We start from the raw sequence: 20771 nt of genomic DNA on the forward strand, positions 1-20771 counted from the left end.
GCTCCTTCGGCCCACTGTAGTCGGCCTCCATTACTCTTTTCCCGCGAGGCACCTCCCTCGAGAAAATGAAACCTGGTGCCATCAGCTGAAGCAAAAGGGTGGGACCTTTTTACTAGGCACACGGAAAAGGCTAGAATCGACTTCAGACAGCAAAGGGGTGTGCTGCCCGGCCGGGTCACCAGGACGCCCCGCCCAGGCCCGCCCTCTACGCATCAGGGACTACATTTCCCAGAGGCCTCAGCGGCCCCGAGGGGCTGGCCGGTCCGCTCTCCGCTCACACTGCGCGGTGACTGGCTTCCTCGGAGGAGGGCGGGGCCTAATCCAGCCAATGGGTGAGGGGCTCGTTACGGCGGCGGAAGCAGCGGCGCTGGGTTGAGGGGTGGGGGGCAGAGTGCTAGCGCCTCGGCGGTGGCGGCGGGTCCCGGAGCCCGAGGACGTCGGCTCCACAGGCGGAGAGCGCACGGAAGCAAGCTCGAAGTGGCGCGGCGGCCACTTGGCGCAGCACTCAAGTAATGGCGGGACGGGCGCCCAGGAGCGAAGGGGAGGGGAGGAGACGAGGGGGCGGGGCGGCCGAGCCGGGCTGCAGCGTCCGTCCCGCTGCGCGTCCCCGGGGAAGGGCAGCGGTGCCTCGTCTCTGCGGCGTAGACCTGGGCTCTTTCGCGAGCTGAGCATGGCAGTTGGCCCGGCGGCAAAGGCCCGGTGTCCTGCGGCAAGGAAAGGAGAGGCGTCGGGAGGGCTGGGCTGATCCGGGCGTGGGGGCGTGGCGGGCGTGGGCCTTGGCGGGGAAGCTGAGAGGCCGGGGGAGCGCGGGCGGGCGGGCGGCCCAAGGAGTTTGGCTCCTGGAGCAGTTTAAAGTGACTCTCCACATCCGGGCCCTGCGCCCGCCGCTTTCAGACCCCGACCGAGGCGGGGCCTCCTAGCTCCCCGCCCCTTTTGCCGGCAGGGCTTGTCTTCCTCTGCTATTGGCTCAGCCTCGAGGGCCTTGGGCTGCCCCGGCGAGGCTCGCGCCTGATTGGCTGGCAGTCGGCGGGAGGGTGGGGCGGGATCAGAGCTGGCAGACCGCGGTGGATTGGTCTGGGCACTGGAGTGACGCGCCCGGCGTGGGGCCAATGGGCAGACTGGGGAGGTAGGGGCAGGTTCGGGGGAAGAGGACTGGAGCGGAGCGGTGGCCGGCTGGCCCGGGTGAGCGGGGCCAGAGGAGCTGGACAGCGGCGGGCTCGAGGCGCGCTGCGGCGCAAGCCTTCCCGGCGACCTCGGACCCCAGCGCTGCCACCGAGATGGGTCCTCCGCGGCCCTCTCAGCCTGGCGAGGTGGAATCGGGAGGGGCGGGCGGCGGGCGGCGGCTTCAGGTAAAGAGGCGTACTGGTCCTGAGCTCCTCAGAATGCCTAACCCCTCTCCGGAGAAGTCTTAGAGACCCCATGTGTCTGGAGACCCATGTTCTCCGATCTTAGCTATGGGCTTCTGGGTGGGGGTAGGATTGCGGGTGTATCGAGGATATCGGCAGAGCTTGCTTGGCTCCTGAGAGGAAAGTGAGGGTAGATTTTAGGGAAGGTGGTGAAGGTCTCGGTTCCCTTTGGCTCGATGGCCGTCTGTGAAAGGGGTGGGATGAAATCCGTCACTGAAGGCCTGTGCAGAAAAACATGAGAATTCCTTTTGGATCCGGTCTTGATGTAAGGTTTCTGGTCCTTTCTTAGGACAGGGCATCTGCCTCCGATTCCTCCTTTGACACACTGATGACAGTTTTGTACACCTTGGTGTGAGGCTTGGCTTTCAAAGGCACAAGCCATTTGTCATGAAACTTTACAGAGAAATATATGTATTGTGTTAATACATGTCATGTGGCTGTTGCGCACGATGTAGTGTCGACTTTTACGTTTGGCAATTCACAAGTATTTGGGGGGGAGTCATAATATCCCTCAGTATCATATAAGTGATTTTACCATTAATTGAACCTATGTACATGGAAAACTTAAACAATTTAGACCATTTCTGCACTGTATATTGAACACAAGTATTATTTTCAATCAATGATGCTGCATTTGCTTTCCTAAAAGAAGGTATAGGTACTAAAAATGTTTTAATTTCTCATTATTGGTTCTAATCTCAGAATCCAGTAATAACCATGTGACTATGCACTGCAGGTGGAAATGAGTTCTCAACAGTTTCCTCGGTTAGGAACCCCTTCCACCGGGCTAAGCCAGGCTCCTTCACAGATAGCCAACAGTGGTTCTGCAGGATTGATAAACCCGGCTGCAACAGGTGAGATGTGTGATATTTTTCTGCATTGCTTTCTGCTTTTAAAATATTGCAGGTTTTCCAACTTAAAAATTAGCAAATTCTTGGTGGGGTTTTAGTAAATACTAGGTTATTGAATTTGAAGAAAGGATATATTACAATACTAATGTACATAAGGCTTTTTTTCCATCCTGTTTTAATCACTTGATTCACATGTGCCAGAGTATAGGTGAAACTTAAAGCATGCTTACAAGATACATTTTTTAAATGTATTAATGTGTTGTTATTTAACTAAGGCCCAGAAGTATAATAATAGTGCCATGAGGGTGGGCAGAGGCATAGGAACTTATAGGAACTTAGCTTTTAGAAACTTGCCTTTTAGGAACTTACTGTTTAGGAAAAGAGATTTTTCTAAAATGTGTATGCACACATATATGCAGTTTGGGTTTTAACTGTATGCTCTGAGTGCTGTAGATCAGTGAGTGGCCTCAGCTGGTAATGATTCGGCTGGCCAGGGAATGTTTGGCAATGTCTGGATACAGTTTTAGTTGTCACAGGTAGGGGTGCTACTGGCATCTGATATTTATTTAGAGTCCCTGGATGATGCTGTTGAATATCCTACATTATGCAGGACAGCCCTCCCCACCCCCAACAAAGTATCAGTCTAATCAGCAGTACTGAAGTTGATTACTCCTTCAAATAATCTGTGTATTATATATATCAAGTAAAAAGTATTATTACTTCTGTGTTGGCAAAGTGAAATAAAGTACTCCCTTTTTCTATTCCTTTCTTTAGTGCCTGATTTCTGTGCTCCTTATCATGGTATTACTCCTACTTAACAGTAGCTGCTGACATTTTCTGAATAAGCCAATAAGTTCCCAATTTTCTTGACCTTGGGACTTTACATAGTCTGGTTTTTGTGCTTTTTGTTTTTTGTGGTTTTTTTTGGCTACAGTCTTACTTTTTCCTCTCCACACTTACTTATCTGGATATTCTTTGTTCTTTCCTGAGGTTTTATCTCAGATATCACTCTTCTTTGGGAAGTCTTTACTGACTTCATCATCCACAGCAAGCAGTTCAGGGTAGGACCTCCTCCTCGAAAGAAAGCCAGGACTTATCTGTCCATATTCCTTTGCATGTGCTATTCTTGCTACAGTGTAGACATCAACAAATTATTATAGAGCTGCCTCAAGTTATTACTCTTTAACAAATATTTTGACAGTGTTTTCTCTGGTATAAATTCACAGCAGAATTTTTTTTTTTTGCCGAGCTGTGTGGCTTTCGCGATCTTAGTTCCCCAACCAACAATTTAACCTGGGTCATGGCAGTGAATACACTACGTCCTAATCACTGGACTGCTAGGGAATTCCCGAACCAGAATAATTTAAAGGAGCATAATGAAGAGAATAGTTTTGAACATCAATTTGTAAGAATTATACTGCTCATTAAGAAGGATATCAATTAGCAATAATTGCCCTCAGATTTTGTTGAGAAGGAAATCATTGACTTAGGCCAAAATTGTGTGTAATTTTACTTCTGAAACGTGTATCTTTTTTCCTTCAATTGGTCTAAGAAAGAAAACAAAAGTTTTCCTTACGTGGTTAGATATCTTTCTGTAGTTCCTGTTGCATTTATTGAAAGAAGTAATTTGGGATCCTAAGCATGTCAGGATTTTAAGTACATGTTCACAGTTCAAAAGTATAGATTACAATCAGTTGTCTTAACTACTGCTTGAAGAATTTTTTTTTTCTTTCTGATGAAAATAACTGCAAATGCCTGGAAGGAAACAATAAATGGTTTCAAAAAGAGCTTAATGGAAAATGATCAGTGCATTATAACTTAATGAAAGTGTTAAAAATCAAAGTCTTCCTGGACAAATAGGTTTGGAAGAAAGTTATGAAATTGTCCATTTTCTTTAAAATTTTACTTAGAGGAAAATCTGGGTAGTCAGGAAGGTTAAAAATCAATTGAAAATGGAAAGACAGAAGTAAAGTGGTCTTTATTCACAGTCATCGTATATACAGAAAATACTAAAGAATGTTTTAAAAAGCTGTTAGAACTAATAAGTGAAATTAGTAAAGTTGCAAGATAAAAGTTCAGTGTACAGAAATCATTATATTTTTAAATACTAGTAATGAACAGTGAAATTTTTAAAATGTCACTTACAGTGGCATTGCTGCTGCTAAGTCACTTCAGTCGTGTCCGACTCTGTGCGACCCCATAGACAGCAGCCCACCAGGCTCCCCCGTCCCTGAGATTCTCTAGGCAAGAACACTGGAGTGGGTTGCCATTTCCTTCTCCAGTGCGTGAAAGTGAAGTCGCTCAGTGGTGTCCTACTCCTAGCGACCCCATGGACTGCAGCCTACCAGGCTCCTCTGTCCATGGGATTTGCCAGGCAAGAGTACTGGAGTGGGGTGCCATTGCCTTCTCCGACAGTGGCATTAAAAAAAAAACCTAAAAAATACTTAGGAATAAATTAACAAAATATGTGTATGACCTTGGGTTAGAAAACTATATGAAACATTGCTGAGAGAAATTAAAGATCTAGGTAAAGAAAAGATCTGTCACGTTTATAGATTGGAAAACTCAGTATTTTCTTTTACCCAGAGAGACCTGTAGATTCATATAAATCCTAATCAAATTCACATCAGGTACTTTTCCAAAAACTGACAGCTGAATCTAAAATTTATGTAGAAGAAACCAAAGGATCTAGAATAGCCAAAGCAATTTGGACAAAAAAGAAGAAAGTTGCCTTTTCTCTGCTGCCTTACTTCAAGACTTGGTATAAAGCTGCACTAATGAAGATATTGTTAAATTGGCATAAATCACTGGATCATTGGAACTAACTAGAGGATCCAGAAATAAACCACAATGGTTTATTAACCACATAATAGTTAATTGATTTTTGATAAAAGTACATAGAGAATTCAATAGGGTATTGACAAAAATAGTATTAGAACCCTAGAATATTCATATGAAAAGAAAATGAACCTTGACCTCTATGTCCACCATGCATATAAATTAACTCAATGTGTAATTGTGAACCTAAATATAAAATTTAAAATTTATAAAAGAAAACATAGAAGAAACTACTTGTTACTTTGGAGTAAGTAAAAATGGCTTAGGACACAAAAAATGCTGATTATAAAGGAGACAACTAATATGTTGTACTAAAATGACTGCTCTGCAAAAGACATCATTAAGTAAGATAAAAGGACAAGCCACCAAATGAGAGAGAACATTTGTGATAAATGTGTCAACAAAGAACTTACATCCCAAATATGTTAAAAACTCCTGTAACAACAAAAGCAAAAAGACAAACAGCCGGTTTGGTTTTTTTTTTTAATGGGCAAAATATTTGAAGAGACACTTCATCAAAGATGCTGTATAAAAGCCAAATAAACACATTAAAAAAATTAAACTATTAATCCCAGGGCAATGCAAATTAAAAACAATAGAAACCACTGTACACCCACCAGAATGACTAAAAAAGACTGACAATACCAAGTTTTGACATGTTTGTGGAGCAAGTAGAACCCATATATTGGTGGGAATGCAAAATAATTTAGCCACTTTGGAAAACAGTTTGATACAGTGTCTTAAAAAATTAAACAAGAGCTTACCATACAACCCAGCAATCTCATTCCTAGGTATTTACCCAAGATAAATGAAAATATGTATCACACATACAGTGATCTCCTCAGTGGTTCATAGAAGCCTTATTCATGATAGCCAAACACTGGAAAGAACCCAGATTTTATCAACTGGTGACTGGATGAGCAAAGTTTGGTTTGATCCATACAGTGGAATTCTACTCAGTAATAAAAAGAAGCAAACTAGCATTACATGTAATAAAATGGAGGAGTGTCAGAAGCATTTTATTGAAAGAAAGAAGCCAGACCCAAAGGACCACTTATTGTGTGGTTCTATTTATGTGAAATTCCAGAAAAGACCAAATAATAGTGATAGAATGCAGATCAGTGGTTTCTAAGGAGTAGGGATGGGCGGGGAGGGAATTGACTGCAGAGGGGCATGAATGAACTTGTTAGAGTAATAGGCAATGTTCTATGTTGCGATTGTGTTGTGATTACAGTACTGAATACGTTTATGTGCATTTAATTTTATAGAACAAATTAGTAGATTTTATATGTAAATTATACCTCAGTAAGGCCGATTGATTAAAAAAGATCTAGAGATATGAACATATATTTCCCTTTGTGAAATATGACCTATGATCATATAAAACGAACTTCAACATGGAAATGTTACTTAAAACCACAATAAGATACCCAGTACACACCCACTAGAATGTCTGCATATCAAGAATTGGTGAGGATGAGGAGCAACTGGACTACTAATATGCTGCTGGTGGAAACTTCAGATGAGTCAACCACTTTGGAAAGTAATTTGACAGTTTTGTATAAAGTTTACTATTTGACCTAACCAATCTGCTGATTTGTTGGTGAACGCGTGCTAAATCACTTCAGTTGTGTTTGAGTCTTTGCGACCCTATGGACTGTAGCCTGCCAGGCTCCTCTGCCCATAGGATTCCCCAGGCATGAATACTAGAGTGGGTTGCTATGCCTTTCTCCAGAGGATCTTCCGACCCAGGGATCAAACCCGTTTCTCTTACATCTCCTGCATTGGCGGCTGGGTTCTTTACCACTAGTGCCACCAGATGTTGGTGAGAATGTTTAAAAAAAAAACACTGAACTCTCTTAGAATAGCTGTTTTATTGTATGCAAATTATACCCCAATAAAATGCTTAAAAAAATTTTTTTAATCAAAATTTTTAAAAATCTAGGAGAAAAATCAATATATAACAAAATATAAAATATACTTTAATCTTTTCTCCCAGCAATCTTGATTCCAGCTTGTGTTTCTTCCAGTCCAGTGTTTCTCATGATGTACTCGGCATATAAGTTAAATAAGCAGGGTGATAATATACAGCCTTGATGTACTCCTTTTCCTATTTGAAACCAGTCTGTTGTTCCATGTCCAGTTCTAACTGTTGCTTCCTGACCTGCAACAAATTTCTCAAGAGGCAGGTCAGGTGGTCTGGTATTCCCATCTCTTTCAGAATTTTCCACAGTTTATTGTGATCCACAGAGTCAAAGGCTTTGGCATAGTCAATAAGCAGAAATAGATGTTTTTCTGGAACTCTCTTGCTTTTTCCATGATCCAGCAGATGTTGGCAATTTGATCTCTGGTTCCTCTGCCTTTTCTAAAACCTGCTTGAACATCAGGAGGTTCACGGTTCACGTATTGCTGAAGCCTGGCTTGGAGAATTTTGAGCATTACTTTACTAGCGTGTGAGATGAGTGGGGCTGTGCGGTAGTTTGAGCATTCTTTGGCATTGCCTTTCTTTGAGATTGGAATGAAAACTGACCTTTTCCAGTCCTGTGGCCACTGCTGAGTTTTCCAGATTTGCTGGCATATTGAGTGCAGCACTTTCACAGCATCATCTTTCAGGATTTAAAATAGCTCAACTGGAATTCCATCACCTCCACTAGCTTTGTTCGTAGTGATGCTTTCTAAGGCCCACTTGACTTCACATTCCAGGATGTCTGGCTCTAGGTCAGTGATCACACCATCGTGATTATCTGGGTCATGAAGATCTTTTTTGTACAGTTCTTCTGTGTATTCTTGCCACCTCTTCTTAATATCTTCTGCTTCTGTTAGGTCCATACCATTTCTGTCCTTTATCAAGCCCATCTTTGCATGAAATGTTCCCTTGGTATCTCTAATTGTCTTGAAGAGATCTCTAGTCTTTGCTATTCTCTTGTTTTCCTCTATTTCTTTGCATTGATCGCTGAGGAAGGCTTTCTTATCTCTTCTTGCTATTCTTTGGAACTCTGCATTCAGATGCTTGTATCTTTCCTTTTTCCTTTGCTTTTCACTTCTCTTCTTTGCACAGCTATTTGTAAGGCCTCCCCAGACAGCCATTTTGCTTTTTTGCATTTCTTTTCCATGGGGATGGTCTTGATCCCTGTCTCCTGTACAATGTCACGAACCTCATTCCATAGTTCATCAGGCACTCTAATCTATCAGATCTAGGCCCTTAAATCACAAGCTGGAATCAAGATTGCCAGGATAAATATCAATAACCTCAGATATGCAGATGACACCACCCTTATGGCAGAAAGTGAAGAGGAACTCAAAAGCCTCTTGGTGAAAGTGAAAGTGGAGAGTGAAGAACTTCGCTTAAAGCTCAACATTCAGAAAACGAAGATCATGGCATCCGGTCCCATCACTTCATGGGAAATAGATGGGGAAACAGTGGAAACAGTGTCAGACTTTATTTTCTTGGGCTCCAAAATCACTGCAGATGGTGACTGCAGCCATGAAATTAAAAGATGCTTACTCCTTGGAAGAAAAGTTATGACCAACCTAGATAGCATATTCAAAAGCAGAGATATTACTTTGCCAACAAAGGTCCGTCTAGTCAAGGCTATGGTTTTTCTAGTGGTCATGTATGGATGTGAGAGTTGGACTATGAAGAAGGCTGAGCGCTGAAGAATTGATGCTTTTGAACTGTGGTGTTGGAGAAGACTCTTGAGAGTCCCTTGAACTGCAAGGAGAACCAACAAGTCCATTCTGAAGGAGATCAGCCCTGGGATTTCTTTGGAAGGAATGATGCAGAAGCTGAAACTCCAGTCCTTTGGCCACCTCATGCGAAGAGTTGACTCATTGGAAAAGACTCTGATGCTGGGATGGATTGGGGGCAGGAGGAGAAGGGGATGACAGAGGATGAGATGGCTGGATGGCATCACTGACTCGATGGGCATGAGTCTGGGTGAACTCCAGGAGTTGGTGATGGACAGGGAGGCCTGGCGTGCTGCGATTCATGGGGTCTCAAAGAGTCGGACACAACTGAGCGACTGAACTGAACTGAATCTTTTCTCCTAGCACATTTTTCCTACAAGAAAAAAATTTCTAATTTTTTCCTGAGCAGGTCATCGAATAAGGGCTCAGAGTGCATGTGGTTATTTATTCCATAGTCATTGATAATAGCAGAAATTTGGAAATAACCTAAAAGCTCGTCCGTGATATAAGGGTTTAAAAAACTATAGTACAACTATACAGTGGGCATTTAGCCCTTTTAAAATGATACAGTATATGTCTATTACTCAGTGATTTCTCTCTTAGGTATATATATGTATTTAATAGAAATGATATGAATGTTCACCAAAAGACGTACATGAATATTCCTAGCACTCCTATTCATCAATAGTGAAAGAACTGAAAACTAACTGCCTGCTGGCAGTAAAATGGATAATTTGTGATTTATTCAAGAATTGGCATACTGTACTGAGAAAGAAAGATCTACAGCTACGTGGAGTAACATGGATGAAGTCTCATACCTGTAAGTGAAAGAGGCAGGACACAACCGTTTGGTACAAGTGTATTTATATAGAGCTCAGAAATAAGATAGCAGTAACGTGTAGTGTTAGAAGTCAGCATAGTAAGTATCATTGGGAGGAGCAGTGACTGGAATCGGGCTGAACAGGGGGTTTCTGGGGAACCAGTAGGATTCTGCTGGTTGATCTAGGTGCTGGTAACTCAAGTGTGTTCAGTTTGTGAAAGTTCACTAAGCTATAACATTAGTATTTGTACACTTGTCTTATGAAGGTTGTAGTTAAATAAGGACTTCCTTGGCAGCACAGTGCCTAAGATCTGTTTTCCACTTCAGGGTTCACGGGTTCAGTCACTGCTTAGGGAACTAATATCCCACATGCAGTGCAGCACACCAAAAATAAATAAAAACCCACCTAAAATTAAAGAGCCGAGGAGTGTCTGAGGTTTTACCAAAATAGTAACTTGGAGCTTTTAGGGGATAGACTTTGGGAGCAGTTTTACTTTCTGTATAGTTTTCCAAATAATTAAAAAAAAATTTTAAGTGTAATCTTTATATTCAGAAAAACAGCATTATTTTAGGAAAATGTTAGTGCAAATTAATATCTTCACGGTCTCTCCTCTTTCATTTACTTTAGTTCCTTGATTTTGTTTTAACTTTTAAATACGTTACAAGTTCTCATGGTCCAAAATTCCAAAAGAAAAAGAGTACACACTAAAGAGTATCTCTTCTCCCTGTCCCCCACTCACTGCTTGCTGAGGTACATGATCACTGTTCAAATATAAATGTGTTCATGTTTGTGTGTATTTTATTTCTTCTCTGTGCTATACCTGGCTATTTTCATGTATCTTTTTCATAATAGATATTATACATTTTTTCCATAAAAGTACCTAAAAAGTTTTCCTGCTTTGTTTTTATATTTGCATGCTAGTGTAGTGTGTGACTATGTCATAATTTATATAACCAGATCACTGTTGATGGACATTTAGGTTTTTTCAATTTCTTTCCTGGTATAAAAATGTTGAAACAAATAACTTGTACCCGGCAACCCACTCCAGTACTGTTGCCTGGAAAATCCCATGGGCGGAGTAGCCTGGTGGGCTGCAGTCCATGGGGTCCCTAAGAGTAGGACACGACTTTGCACTTCTCACTTTCATGCATTGGATGAAGGAAATGGCATCCCACTCCAATGTTCTTGCCTGGAGAATCCCAGGGACAGGGGAGCCTGGTGGGCTGCCGTCTGTGGGGTCGCACAGAGTCAGACACGACTGAAGCGACTTAGCAGCAGCAGCAATTCATTTTATATATATGTTCTATATCTATAAGATATGTTTGTTTCATGGTATGCACACTCAAAATGATAGCTATGTAAATTAATAAATATGTTAACTATCTTCACTGTAGTAGTTATTTCAGAATATACCATATATTAAATATTCATGCCCTCTACCCAAAAAAAAAAAAGATACATCCCTACAAGTTGAAATGTTGAATCTCAAAGAGTGCATGCATTATAGTAACAGTAGAGCTTTACTTGTTCACTATGTAGGGAAATTTGTTTTTAAATATTGTATGTTCTTAGACTTAAGAACTAAAGTAATCTTTTTAATATTAAGTTTTTATAACTTTTTAAATAAATATTTTAAATGAAATTGTCTTACGTCTCCTATTACAGTTTCAGCTACTTGAGTTCATTCTTTCTCCTTCATGTCTTCACTAGTCAACGATGAATCTAGTCGAGACGCTGAAGTCGCTGCCAGGGAGCACATGGGTTCCAGCAGCTCCTTACAGTCCCGTGAAGAGAAGCAGGAACCTGTTGTGGTAAGGCCCTACCCGCAGGTGCAGATGCTGTCTACACACCATGCTGTCGCCTCGGGCACGCCTGTCACAGTGGCAGCCCCACCAGCACACCTGACGCCAGCAGTGCCACTCTCATTTTCGGAGGGACTTATGAAGGTAATGGAGAGGTTTAAAATTTCACACTGAACCGCAGCTAAAGACTGGCTAGTATTTCTGACAATGCTCACAAAGTCTTAGGCTAGAGCCTAGGATTGTAGCCTTTTCTTGTTGACCCATCAGTCCAGTTCCTGCCTGTAACTCAGAGTTTCGCCGTTCTGCAGTGCCTAGTGCCCTGCTGCAGGGCAGTTGGCATCACAGGATCTTTTCTAGTATCCATATTGACATAAATTTTATTCACAAGTTATGGGCATACTAGTGTAGCTTTTATCTTGGAGTGGCATTCTTTTCCAAGATTTTATTTGCTAATTTGGGGATATCTGAGAACATCGCTTTGTGTGTATTACCTTGTGGATATGTTTTAGTTACTGGGAATTTTGTTTATTTCCATCCAGACTTGGGGAGGCAGCACAGTATAGAAGAAAGAATGTGGGCTGTGAGCCATACAGATCTGGGCTTTATTCCCATTTCTTGTTTTTACCATCTGTGTGGCTCTGAGCAAGGAACTTAGCCTTGCTTTGTATGTTTGCACATCTGTAAAATGGAAACGGTAGTACTTCAATGGAAAGGCTGTGATGCTAAGAGATAAAATATACAAGGCTTCTAGCATCTTTCGTGGCATTCTCCAGGTTTGATTTGTGTGCGTATATAGAATGAAACGCATCACTAGTAAAAAGCTATTGATATGTTTCGTGTGGTTTTCTGTTTGCAGCCGCCCCCGAAGCCCACCATGCCTAGCCGTCCCATTGCTCCTGCTCCACCTTCTGCCTTGTCACTTCCCCCCAAGGTTCCAGGGCAGGTTACCGTTACCATGGAGAGTAGCATCCCTCAAGCTTCAGCCATTCCTGTGGCAACAATCAGTGGACAACAGGTTTTCTTCCTCTTAATTTGCTGATTTTCCAACTGAGATGCCAGAGTGTTGATCATTATTTATTGAATGCCAGCAGTACATTAGGCCCTGGACTAAGTTAAAAAATTAACTAGTCACAGTATCTGCAAGGGGACGAGAGTAGAATTGACAGAGAGGGATGGCATAGGGAGTAAGGCCAACACGCACAGTGGTCTTGTCATTTAGCCCATACGTATTGAGTATCTGCTCTGTGGAAGGTTCCATCCGCAGTGTGAGAAACAAACCTAGATAAGACAGCCCATGACTTTGAGCTCAGAGTCCATTTGTGCTTGGTTTACAGGTACAGAACTGTAGTGGGTTAAGAACAGCCTCACAGTAGCAGTGCTTCTCTAGGTTATTCTCTGAGGAGCGTAATGTGTATCTTTTGGGGAACTAACAGGTTCCCTCAGCAGCCTACCAATCGTGAACATTTATTTTAAAGTCTCATATTTAGCTTCATTTTTAAAAATTGTAATCCTCCTCCATGATATGCATTTTATTTCTTTAAATATTTTAAATTACCAATGAAAACTGAATCTCAGAACTTCTCCTTAAAGTTTACGAGAAAAAAATCGGTATTCCAAAAAGACGCACTGTGGTTTTTTCATTTTGTCACACTGCTGAATACTCCCAGAAGTGTTGAAACGTCCACCTGAGAAGCACTGGCATCAGGGTTGGGCGAGTGTGAGGAAGGGACACTGAGGGTTGAGCTGAAGAACTCGCAGGGGAATGCCCGTTGGATATTGACTCAATTTACTTAGAAATCCTGGCTGGCATAAAGAATGCGTGAATTTAGTGGCATGCAGAGGAAATAGTGAGAGTAAGAAGAAGTAAGCTATTGGCCAAGATAGAGAAGATAGAACAAGATAGAGAAAACAAATAGAGAAAGACTACTGCTGGCAACGCGGGTGTCTGCAGGGATTCGGTCAGGTGTGTCATCAGTGACAGGGATGTAGCAGCAGCTAGACCCGAGGCAGCCGATGGGTCCCCCGTCACCACGTGCCTGCTGGCCCAGGCCATCGTGCAGTGTGCTGTGTAAAGAAAGCTAACGTCCTATCCCTTGGGTGCTCACTATCTACAAGGAGCAACCCAGCCCATGTTTAGAGGTAGCTGGCTTCCCAGAAGCAATGTCTAAGCACTCATGGCTAAGACCAGACACTTGGAAATAACATCCCATCCTGTTCTTTGAAGGGACACCCCAGTAACCTGCATCACATCATGACCACAAATGTACAGATGTCTATTATCCGCAGCAATGCTCCTGGGCCCCCTCTTCACATTGGAGCTTCTCATTTACCTCGAGGTAAGGCTGCGTGTTTTGTTGAAACTCTTGAAAGGCAATGACAGGTGTACATTTGGTAAAAAATACGGTAACACAAAGCATATCCAGAATGAGCTTTTTGAAGCTGCAGGACAGGAAAAATAAACTTAGATAAATGCACATTTTTAGCATGGTCTAATAGTTGCTTATTATAGTAATAACAAGTATGTGTCTGTGTGTAAACTTAAAGCAATTCAGGTTTTTTATGGTCTAAAAATTGTCCTTTAGTAATGAGGAGCTCCTAAAAGCTATGGTAATCTAAATGTGGTCTTCCTTTTTAATAAATAACTCACAAATGTTAATACTGAGCATTTTTGAAGTTTAGTGGAAATGGTTACTCAGATCTCTTTGTTCATCTGGCAATAAGCTGAATTTGTTCTTAGCATTACATTCTAATAGTTTCTACAGTATTAAGTTTAGTGAGAGTTTTCAGCTACTTGGTCAGAAATTGTCACCGCCTATGAGAGAGGATGAAATTATTTTGGCAGAAGCATGCTAGTGGATGCTCTCTCTTAACATACCTTAGTGGTTCTCAGGATGAAGTTCAGATACTGCAGGGGAGGCTGGTGAGGTCAAAACTAATACATGTGCCCTCTCTGTGCTGACGTGGGCACTGACGGTGCAGGGCGGTGGTGGTTCATGCAAATGCAGCTGCCCGGTGGTTTCCCTGCCGGAGCCTCGGCCTGAACCAGGGCAGCAGCACCTGCCGGAGCCTCGGCCTAAACCAGGGCAGCAGCACTGTGCTGTGCTGCACTGCTGAACACCTGTAGTTAGACCAAAAAGCCGGTTTCACTGAAGAACATCCTCAAAGAAGCAATACAGATTGTTAACCTCAACTTCGGGCCTTGACTGCACATTTTCTTAATAATTTCTTACGTGATGAAATGGGAAATACACATAAAACACTCAAAATACTGACCTACTGAGCTTCTGGGGGATATAATTGCAGCTGTTTAAATTGTGAGCCCAGACGCCATACTAATGAAAAACTGCTCTTTCTCCAGGTGCAGCTGCTGCTGCAGTGATGTCCAGTTCTAAAGTGACCACGGTCCTGAGACCCACTTCGCAGCTGCCAAACGCTGCTGCAGCTCAGCCAGCAGTGCAGCACATCATCCACCAGCCCATCCAGGCACGCCGGGGCTGCGGGGAGTCAGCCAGCAAGTGTTAAGGGCCTGCTCTGAGCTATTCGCTCTGCTGGGCACTGCATGAGTCCTTAAACTTTAAGTGACTTTCGATCTAGTTGCCAGGATGTAGAGCAGGCTGAATTATATACAGTGTCATGTGGTCTGCTGTGAGAATTTAGGAGAGAGGTAGGGAGGCCAGGCTTTCTGTTGGGATGGGTGTGGCAGTGGGGATTCAGAGAAGTGAAGAGGGAGTGAAGGGAGCAGTGTTCTGAACAAGGCAAGAAAGCTGGTGGTTGGTTGTACACAGTGTGGAGTAAACACTAGTTAGAACTAAGTAATTCTAATTTGGATAGGGATATGTGAACCTGTAAACTTTTTAAGCACATTTTTATGCACATACGTATCTGTTTTGAAGAAGACGGTCCATGCCTTTCCACTTTTTTCAAGGAAATCTGTGGCCTCAGTACTACTGAAATATACTGTGTGGTACCATGTCTCTAAATTTGAGACTCTTAAGAGTATAAACTTGGTTTTTTACACGGTAGAGAGCTACTTCATTTTTTAAATACAGTGATAGATGATCAAAGAAATATCTCTGAAAGTTTAATCTGGCTGAACTATATACAGAACATGGAAGTTCAGTGCCTTTAGGGGCAAGGCTGGCAGCATGTGTGAAACAGCTTTAAGATAGTGCAGGAAAGTGCTGATTAGAAGGTGGGGTAAGCGATATCTAGCCTAGAGCATTCACATTAAAACAAAAGGTCTTGCTGGCTAATGAAAAACATTTGGAGACTAGACTAGGGCCCCAGAAGTATATGTTAGGAAGGATTGGAAAAAGAAGAGAACCAAGGTAAGGCGCTCGCTAGTGAGGAAGACAATGCAGCAGACCCAGTGTGAGACGACAGACGGTAAGAGCAGGGCGGTGGGCGCAGGCCTGTAGGTGAGGAGCAGAGCAGGAGTGAGAAGACAGTGCAGCAGACCCAGTGTGAGACGACAGACCGTAAGAGCAGGGCAGTGGGCAGAGGTCTGCAGGTGAGGAGCAGAGCAGGAGTGGACAGAGCCTGCCTGGCTGCCTGCACGTGTCAGGATCAGGAGAGAGGGACTGCTCTAGAGCTCAGCTGATGGAGCTGACAGCAGACAAGGGCAGTCCAGCGTGGAATTAGTCTGCAGGTGAAGATTTGACACTCGGACGTAGGAGTAAGGGAAGTATATCCACATGAGAGCATCTGGGACCTGCATCTTCCTCGGGTAAAGAATGCTGTTTCCAGGTACTCACTTTTAGCGTGCGAGCCAGCAGTTCCATCTAGTTCTGTGAAGGATTGCATAGTCATGAAAAGTGTCTACTCTCGGACCAGCACCAGATCTGTGGTAACCAGAGCTGAAGGGTTAGCTTCCAGTTTGTACTAATAGTAGGACAGAATTTTGAATCTGGTCATATTGGAAAAGGAGGGACTTGTGTACTGTCCAGTCAGAATTGGGTTTTTTTGGACAATTCTGACTGTTCGCCTTCTAACAGCCTATCTCTTAAAAAGAGTTCCTTAATGAGAATGGTTAGAGTTTACTTTCATTTGGATATAAACACACTTATTAGAGGCCCAGGGTTCACATTATACTTGTAGTGTTTGGCATACTTTATTTCGCTTTTTAAGTGAAGTATTTTTTTTTCTCTTCTCTTGGTAGTCTCGTCCACCTGTGACCACCTCTAATACCATCCCTCCTGCTGTGGTAGCAACCGTGTCAGCCACCAGAGCTCAGTCTCCAGTCATTACTACGACAGCAGCCCATGCCACTGATTCCACACTTAGGTATATTTGGGGATCTGAAGATCAGCCATCTTGTCATCTTCCCTTCTTATCTCCTCTTTTCTCTTCCTTTTTTCGTTCCTTCATTCTACTCAATATTTATTGAGTGCTTTTTTTTTTTAATGAGCCATGGTAGTGTTCTCCATACTGAGGTTAAAGCCATGAACAAATAAAAAGAAATTCCTGCCCTTATAGAGTTTCTCTTTTTGAAACTGTGACTGGAGACATGCAACTGAAAAATATATGTTTTTTCAGGTGGCAGAGAGTGCTTTGGGGAAAAATTAGGTAAGGCAAATGGGATTTGGAGTGACAGGTAGGCAGTGCAAAGGGGCTTACTATTTCATATAAGGTGATCAGGGAGGGCTTTGTTGATAGGGATACATTTGAACAGAAAATGGAAAGATACAGTAAATGAGCCGTCTGGGATAAGAGTGTTCTAGGCAGTGGGAGCAGTAAAAGCAAAGGCCCTGAGACAGCACAGGGAAGCCTTAGCAGAGTTTGGAGCAAAGCATCACCATAATCTGAATTAGTTGGATCAGCCTGGTTGCTGGAGAGAGTAGGCTGCGAGGAGGCCAAGTTAGAAACATTGTTTAGAAGGGGATGGCAGGAATCCAGAGAGATGATCGTTGGAGGTGAGAAGACATAGTTAGATTCTGAATAGAATTCTGCAGGTAGTCAAGAGGGTTTCTGAGGAATTACGTATGGGGTTATGGGAGAATGAGAACAGTCAGGATTATGGCAGCACTGGTTGGCTCTGCAGCTGGGAGAGTGGAGTTGCCTTAACTTGAGATGAGAAGCAATGTGAGGAGCAGGTTTGGGGCAGGAATTCCAGACTTTGATTTGGGGCATTTTACATTTGTGCTGACTTCTGAGCCCCCCAAGTGGAGATGTTGAGAAAAGTTAACATGTGAATCTGGGGTCCATGGAAGAGTTCTGGACGATATAATTTAGGAAGAAAGCGTGGATAAGGAAGAAGTTTTTGAGAGAGAAAATGGCTTCCAGTTGAGAGGTCTTTTGAGGGAGGCGGTGTTCTCAAAGGAAGACCAAGATTCATTAGGGCAGGAAGATAGGGGATATATTCACAGAACAGGTTGAGGATATAGGGGATTTCGCTAAAGACCAATTGTGAGTCCAGAGGGTATAGCGGAAAGATTGAATGTTTGAAAAATGAAGATAGTACAGTTGATTTACAGACCATACGGGAAAGAGTCTGGTCAGTGAGGGATGCCCACCAGTGTTTTTTGTGAATGACTCAGTAGGGATAAGACACGATGTTATTTGTCCTCACAGCCTTCACCATTAATATGCTTGGAGGGCCATGGGGGAAGGCAGCAGGGTGAGTCTTCCCGGGAGCATGCAGAATTCTAGTGGTCTTTCTTGATTCTTGCCATTGCTTATGTGGGTGCCAGGGAAGGGGCTTTCGGCAGTGTAAACAAGAAATGATTCGCTGAACAAAAGAAGGGGTAGTGGACGTGTAGAGCAGAGATGTCAAGAACTAGAGACCATCTGTAAGACTTGTCTATCAGTTGGAAACAGTTTGAGGTGCCTTCTTGGTTTCTTCCTTGTTTGACCAAGTAAATGAAAAGGAGGCAAGGGAAAGAAAGCAGATTTTAGAGAGAAGGTTGAGTTTTGGGATACTGAGTTTATCTGTGAAATGATTAATCAAGCGGCTGTGGCAATAGGTTATTGAAGAGATGTCTTTGCCTGAGATACAGGATTTTGACGTCATTAATACAGGCTGTAGTGAAGCTTTAGGTAACTGAGTCTATCCAGGGGGAATAAATACAATGAGAAGAGGGCCTGGAATAGAACTCTGAAGACAGTGACACTTAAATGCAGGAAAGTGCCTAGGACTTAACTTCAACCACTAGCTCTGTCATTTGCTAGTTGTGTCATTTACTAGTGACTTCTGTGTCAGTCACTAGTCGTGTCTGACTCTTTGTGACCCCATGGACCGTAGCCCACCAGGCTCCTCTGTCCATGGGATTCTCCAGGCAAGAACACTGGAGCGGATTGCCATTTCCTTCTCCATGTGTAACCTTCAGCAAGTTTTAAAGTTAATCTAATCCTTAGTCTCCTTTTCAATAAAATGAAGACACTTTACTTTTTGGTAATAGACTATATTGTCTGAGGTACAAAGAGATATAATTGCCCACTATAAAATAGACTATGTGTTATTCATGTTAACTTTATAGCACCTTTAAAAAATTAATACATTCAGATGGTGTGATGAAATTCAGGGTTAGATTTTTTTCTTCAAACTATGTTGAATTATCTGTCTTTTCCAGTGTATTGTGTTTTTACTAAAAAAATGGATGTTGAACTTTGTCAGGTATATTTTCAGCATATAACACTATCTCTTCACTCATAAAACAAATATGTGTTGTATACCCCCTCTGAGCCAGTCACTACTCTAGGCATTAGAAATGCACTAGGGAGTTAAACAGACATAAACTGTAATGATCAAATGATTTTTTTCTGTTTAAATGATCCATAACTATGATAAATTTCAAATGTCTCAGTTCAGTTCAATCACTCAATCATGTCCGACTCTTTGCGACCCCATGAACTGCAGCATGCCAGGCTTCCCTATCTATCACCGACTCCCGGAGTCCACCCAAACCCGTGTCCATTGAGTCAGTGATGCCATCCAACCATCTCATCCTCTGTCGTCCCCTTCTCCTCCTGCCCTCAATCTTTCCCAGCATCAGGGTCTTTTCTAATAAGTCAGCTGTTCACATCAGGTGGCCTAAGTATTGGAGTTTCAGCTTCAACATCAGTCCCTCCAATGAACACCCAGGACTTATCTCCTTTAGGATGGACTGGTTGGATCTCCTTGCAATCCAAGGGACTCTAAAGAGTCTTCTCCAACACCACAGTTCAAAAGCATCAGTTCTTCAGCGCTCAGCTTTCTTTATAGTCCAACTCTCACATCCATACATGACCACTGGAAAAACCATAGCCTTGGCCAGACGGACCTTTGTTAGCAAATCAATGTCTCGGTTGCTTTTTCATATGTCTAGGTTGGTCATCACTTTCCTTCCAAGGAGCAAGCATCTTTTAATTTCATGGCTGCAGTCACCATCTGCAGTGATTTTGGAGCCCCAAAAATAAAGTCAGCCACTGTTTCCACTGTTTCCCCATCTATTTGCCATGAAGTGATGGGACCAGATGCCATGATCTTAGTTTTCTGAATGTTGAGTTTTAAGCCAACTTTCTCACTCTCCTCTTTCACTTTCATCAAGAGGCTTTTGAGTTCCTCTTCACCTTCTGCCATAAGGGTGGTGTCATCTGCATATCTGAGGTTATTGATATTTCTCCTGGCAATCTTGATTCCAGCTTGTGCTTCTTCCAGCCCAGTGTTTCTCATGATGTACTCTGCATATAAGTTAAATAAGCAGGGTGACATATACAGCCTTGACGTACTCCTTTTCCTATTTGGAACCAGTCTGTTGTTCCATGTCCAGTTCTAACTGTTGCTTCCTGACCAGAATACAGATTTCTCAAGAGGCAGGTCAGATGGTCTGGTATTCCCATCTTTTTCAGAATTTTCCACAGTTTATTGTTATCTACACAGTCAGAGGCTTTGGCATAGTCAATAAAGCAGAAACAGATGTTTTTCTGAAACTGTCTTGCTTTTTCGATGATCCAACGGATATTGGCAATTTGATCTCTGGTTCCTCTGCCTTTTGTAAAACCAATTCTAATGTCTAATTCCCTTTAAATTCTAGAGATAGATGGTGGACTTCCCTGGTGGTCCAGTGTTAAAAACTCATCTTGCCATGCAGGGGATGCACGTTTGAGCCCTGGTCAGGGACCTAGAAGCCTACATGCTTCAGAGCAGCTAAGCCTGCACAGCACAACTGTTGAGCCTGTGTGCCATAACTAGGCAATGAAAGATCCACATGATGCAATGAAGGGCCCACGTGCCCCAGCTAAGACCCGACTCAGCCAAATAAACTTAAATTCTAGAGACAGAAAGTTTAAACAGACCGATTTCCATAGAAAAACATAGAAAATTTCAAAGCACTATCTCCCAGAAAATCACCTGGCCCAGATGATTTCATTGAACTCTACCGTACTCTA

At 42.8% G+C, this 20771-nt stretch overlaps 1 protein-coding gene across 12 annotated transcripts in view; it reads left to right on the forward strand.

Moving 5' to 3' along the window:
- The first annotated feature begins 388 nt into the window (after positions 1 to 388).
- Positions 389 to 20771, forward strand: part of SAP130 (Sin3A associated protein 130) — a 99796-nt gene continuing 79413 nt past the window's right edge. For 7 of the 12 annotated variants that reach the window (XM_024979521.2, XM_024979531.2, XM_024979523.2 and 4 more), the window contains exons 1-7: positions 389 to 509; positions 2143 to 2260; positions 11314 to 11549; positions 12262 to 12420; positions 13630 to 13741; positions 14764 to 14888; positions 16564 to 16688. In XM_024979521.2, the coding sequence (XP_024835289.1) occupies positions 2149 to 2260; positions 11314 to 11549; positions 12262 to 12420; positions 13630 to 13741; positions 14764 to 14888; positions 16564 to 16688 (869 nt within the window). In that variant the 5' untranslated portion in view covers positions 389 to 509; positions 2143 to 2148. Of the gene's footprint in view, positions 510 to 1118; positions 1183 to 1210; positions 1350 to 2142; positions 2261 to 9532; positions 9603 to 11313; positions 11550 to 12261; positions 12421 to 13629; positions 13742 to 14763; positions 14889 to 16563; positions 16689 to 20771 lie in introns of those variants that run through there. The other 5 variants (XM_024979541.2, XM_024979552.2, XM_059877670.1 and 2 more) reach the window with 3 other exon arrangements.

This window comes from Bos taurus, chromosome 2 (assembly GCF_002263795.3).
Source record: "Bos taurus isolate L1 Dominette 01449 registration number 42190680 breed Hereford chromosome 2, ARS-UCD2.0, whole genome shotgun sequence".
NCBI lineage: Eukaryota > Metazoa > Chordata > Mammalia > Artiodactyla > Bovidae > Bos > Bos taurus.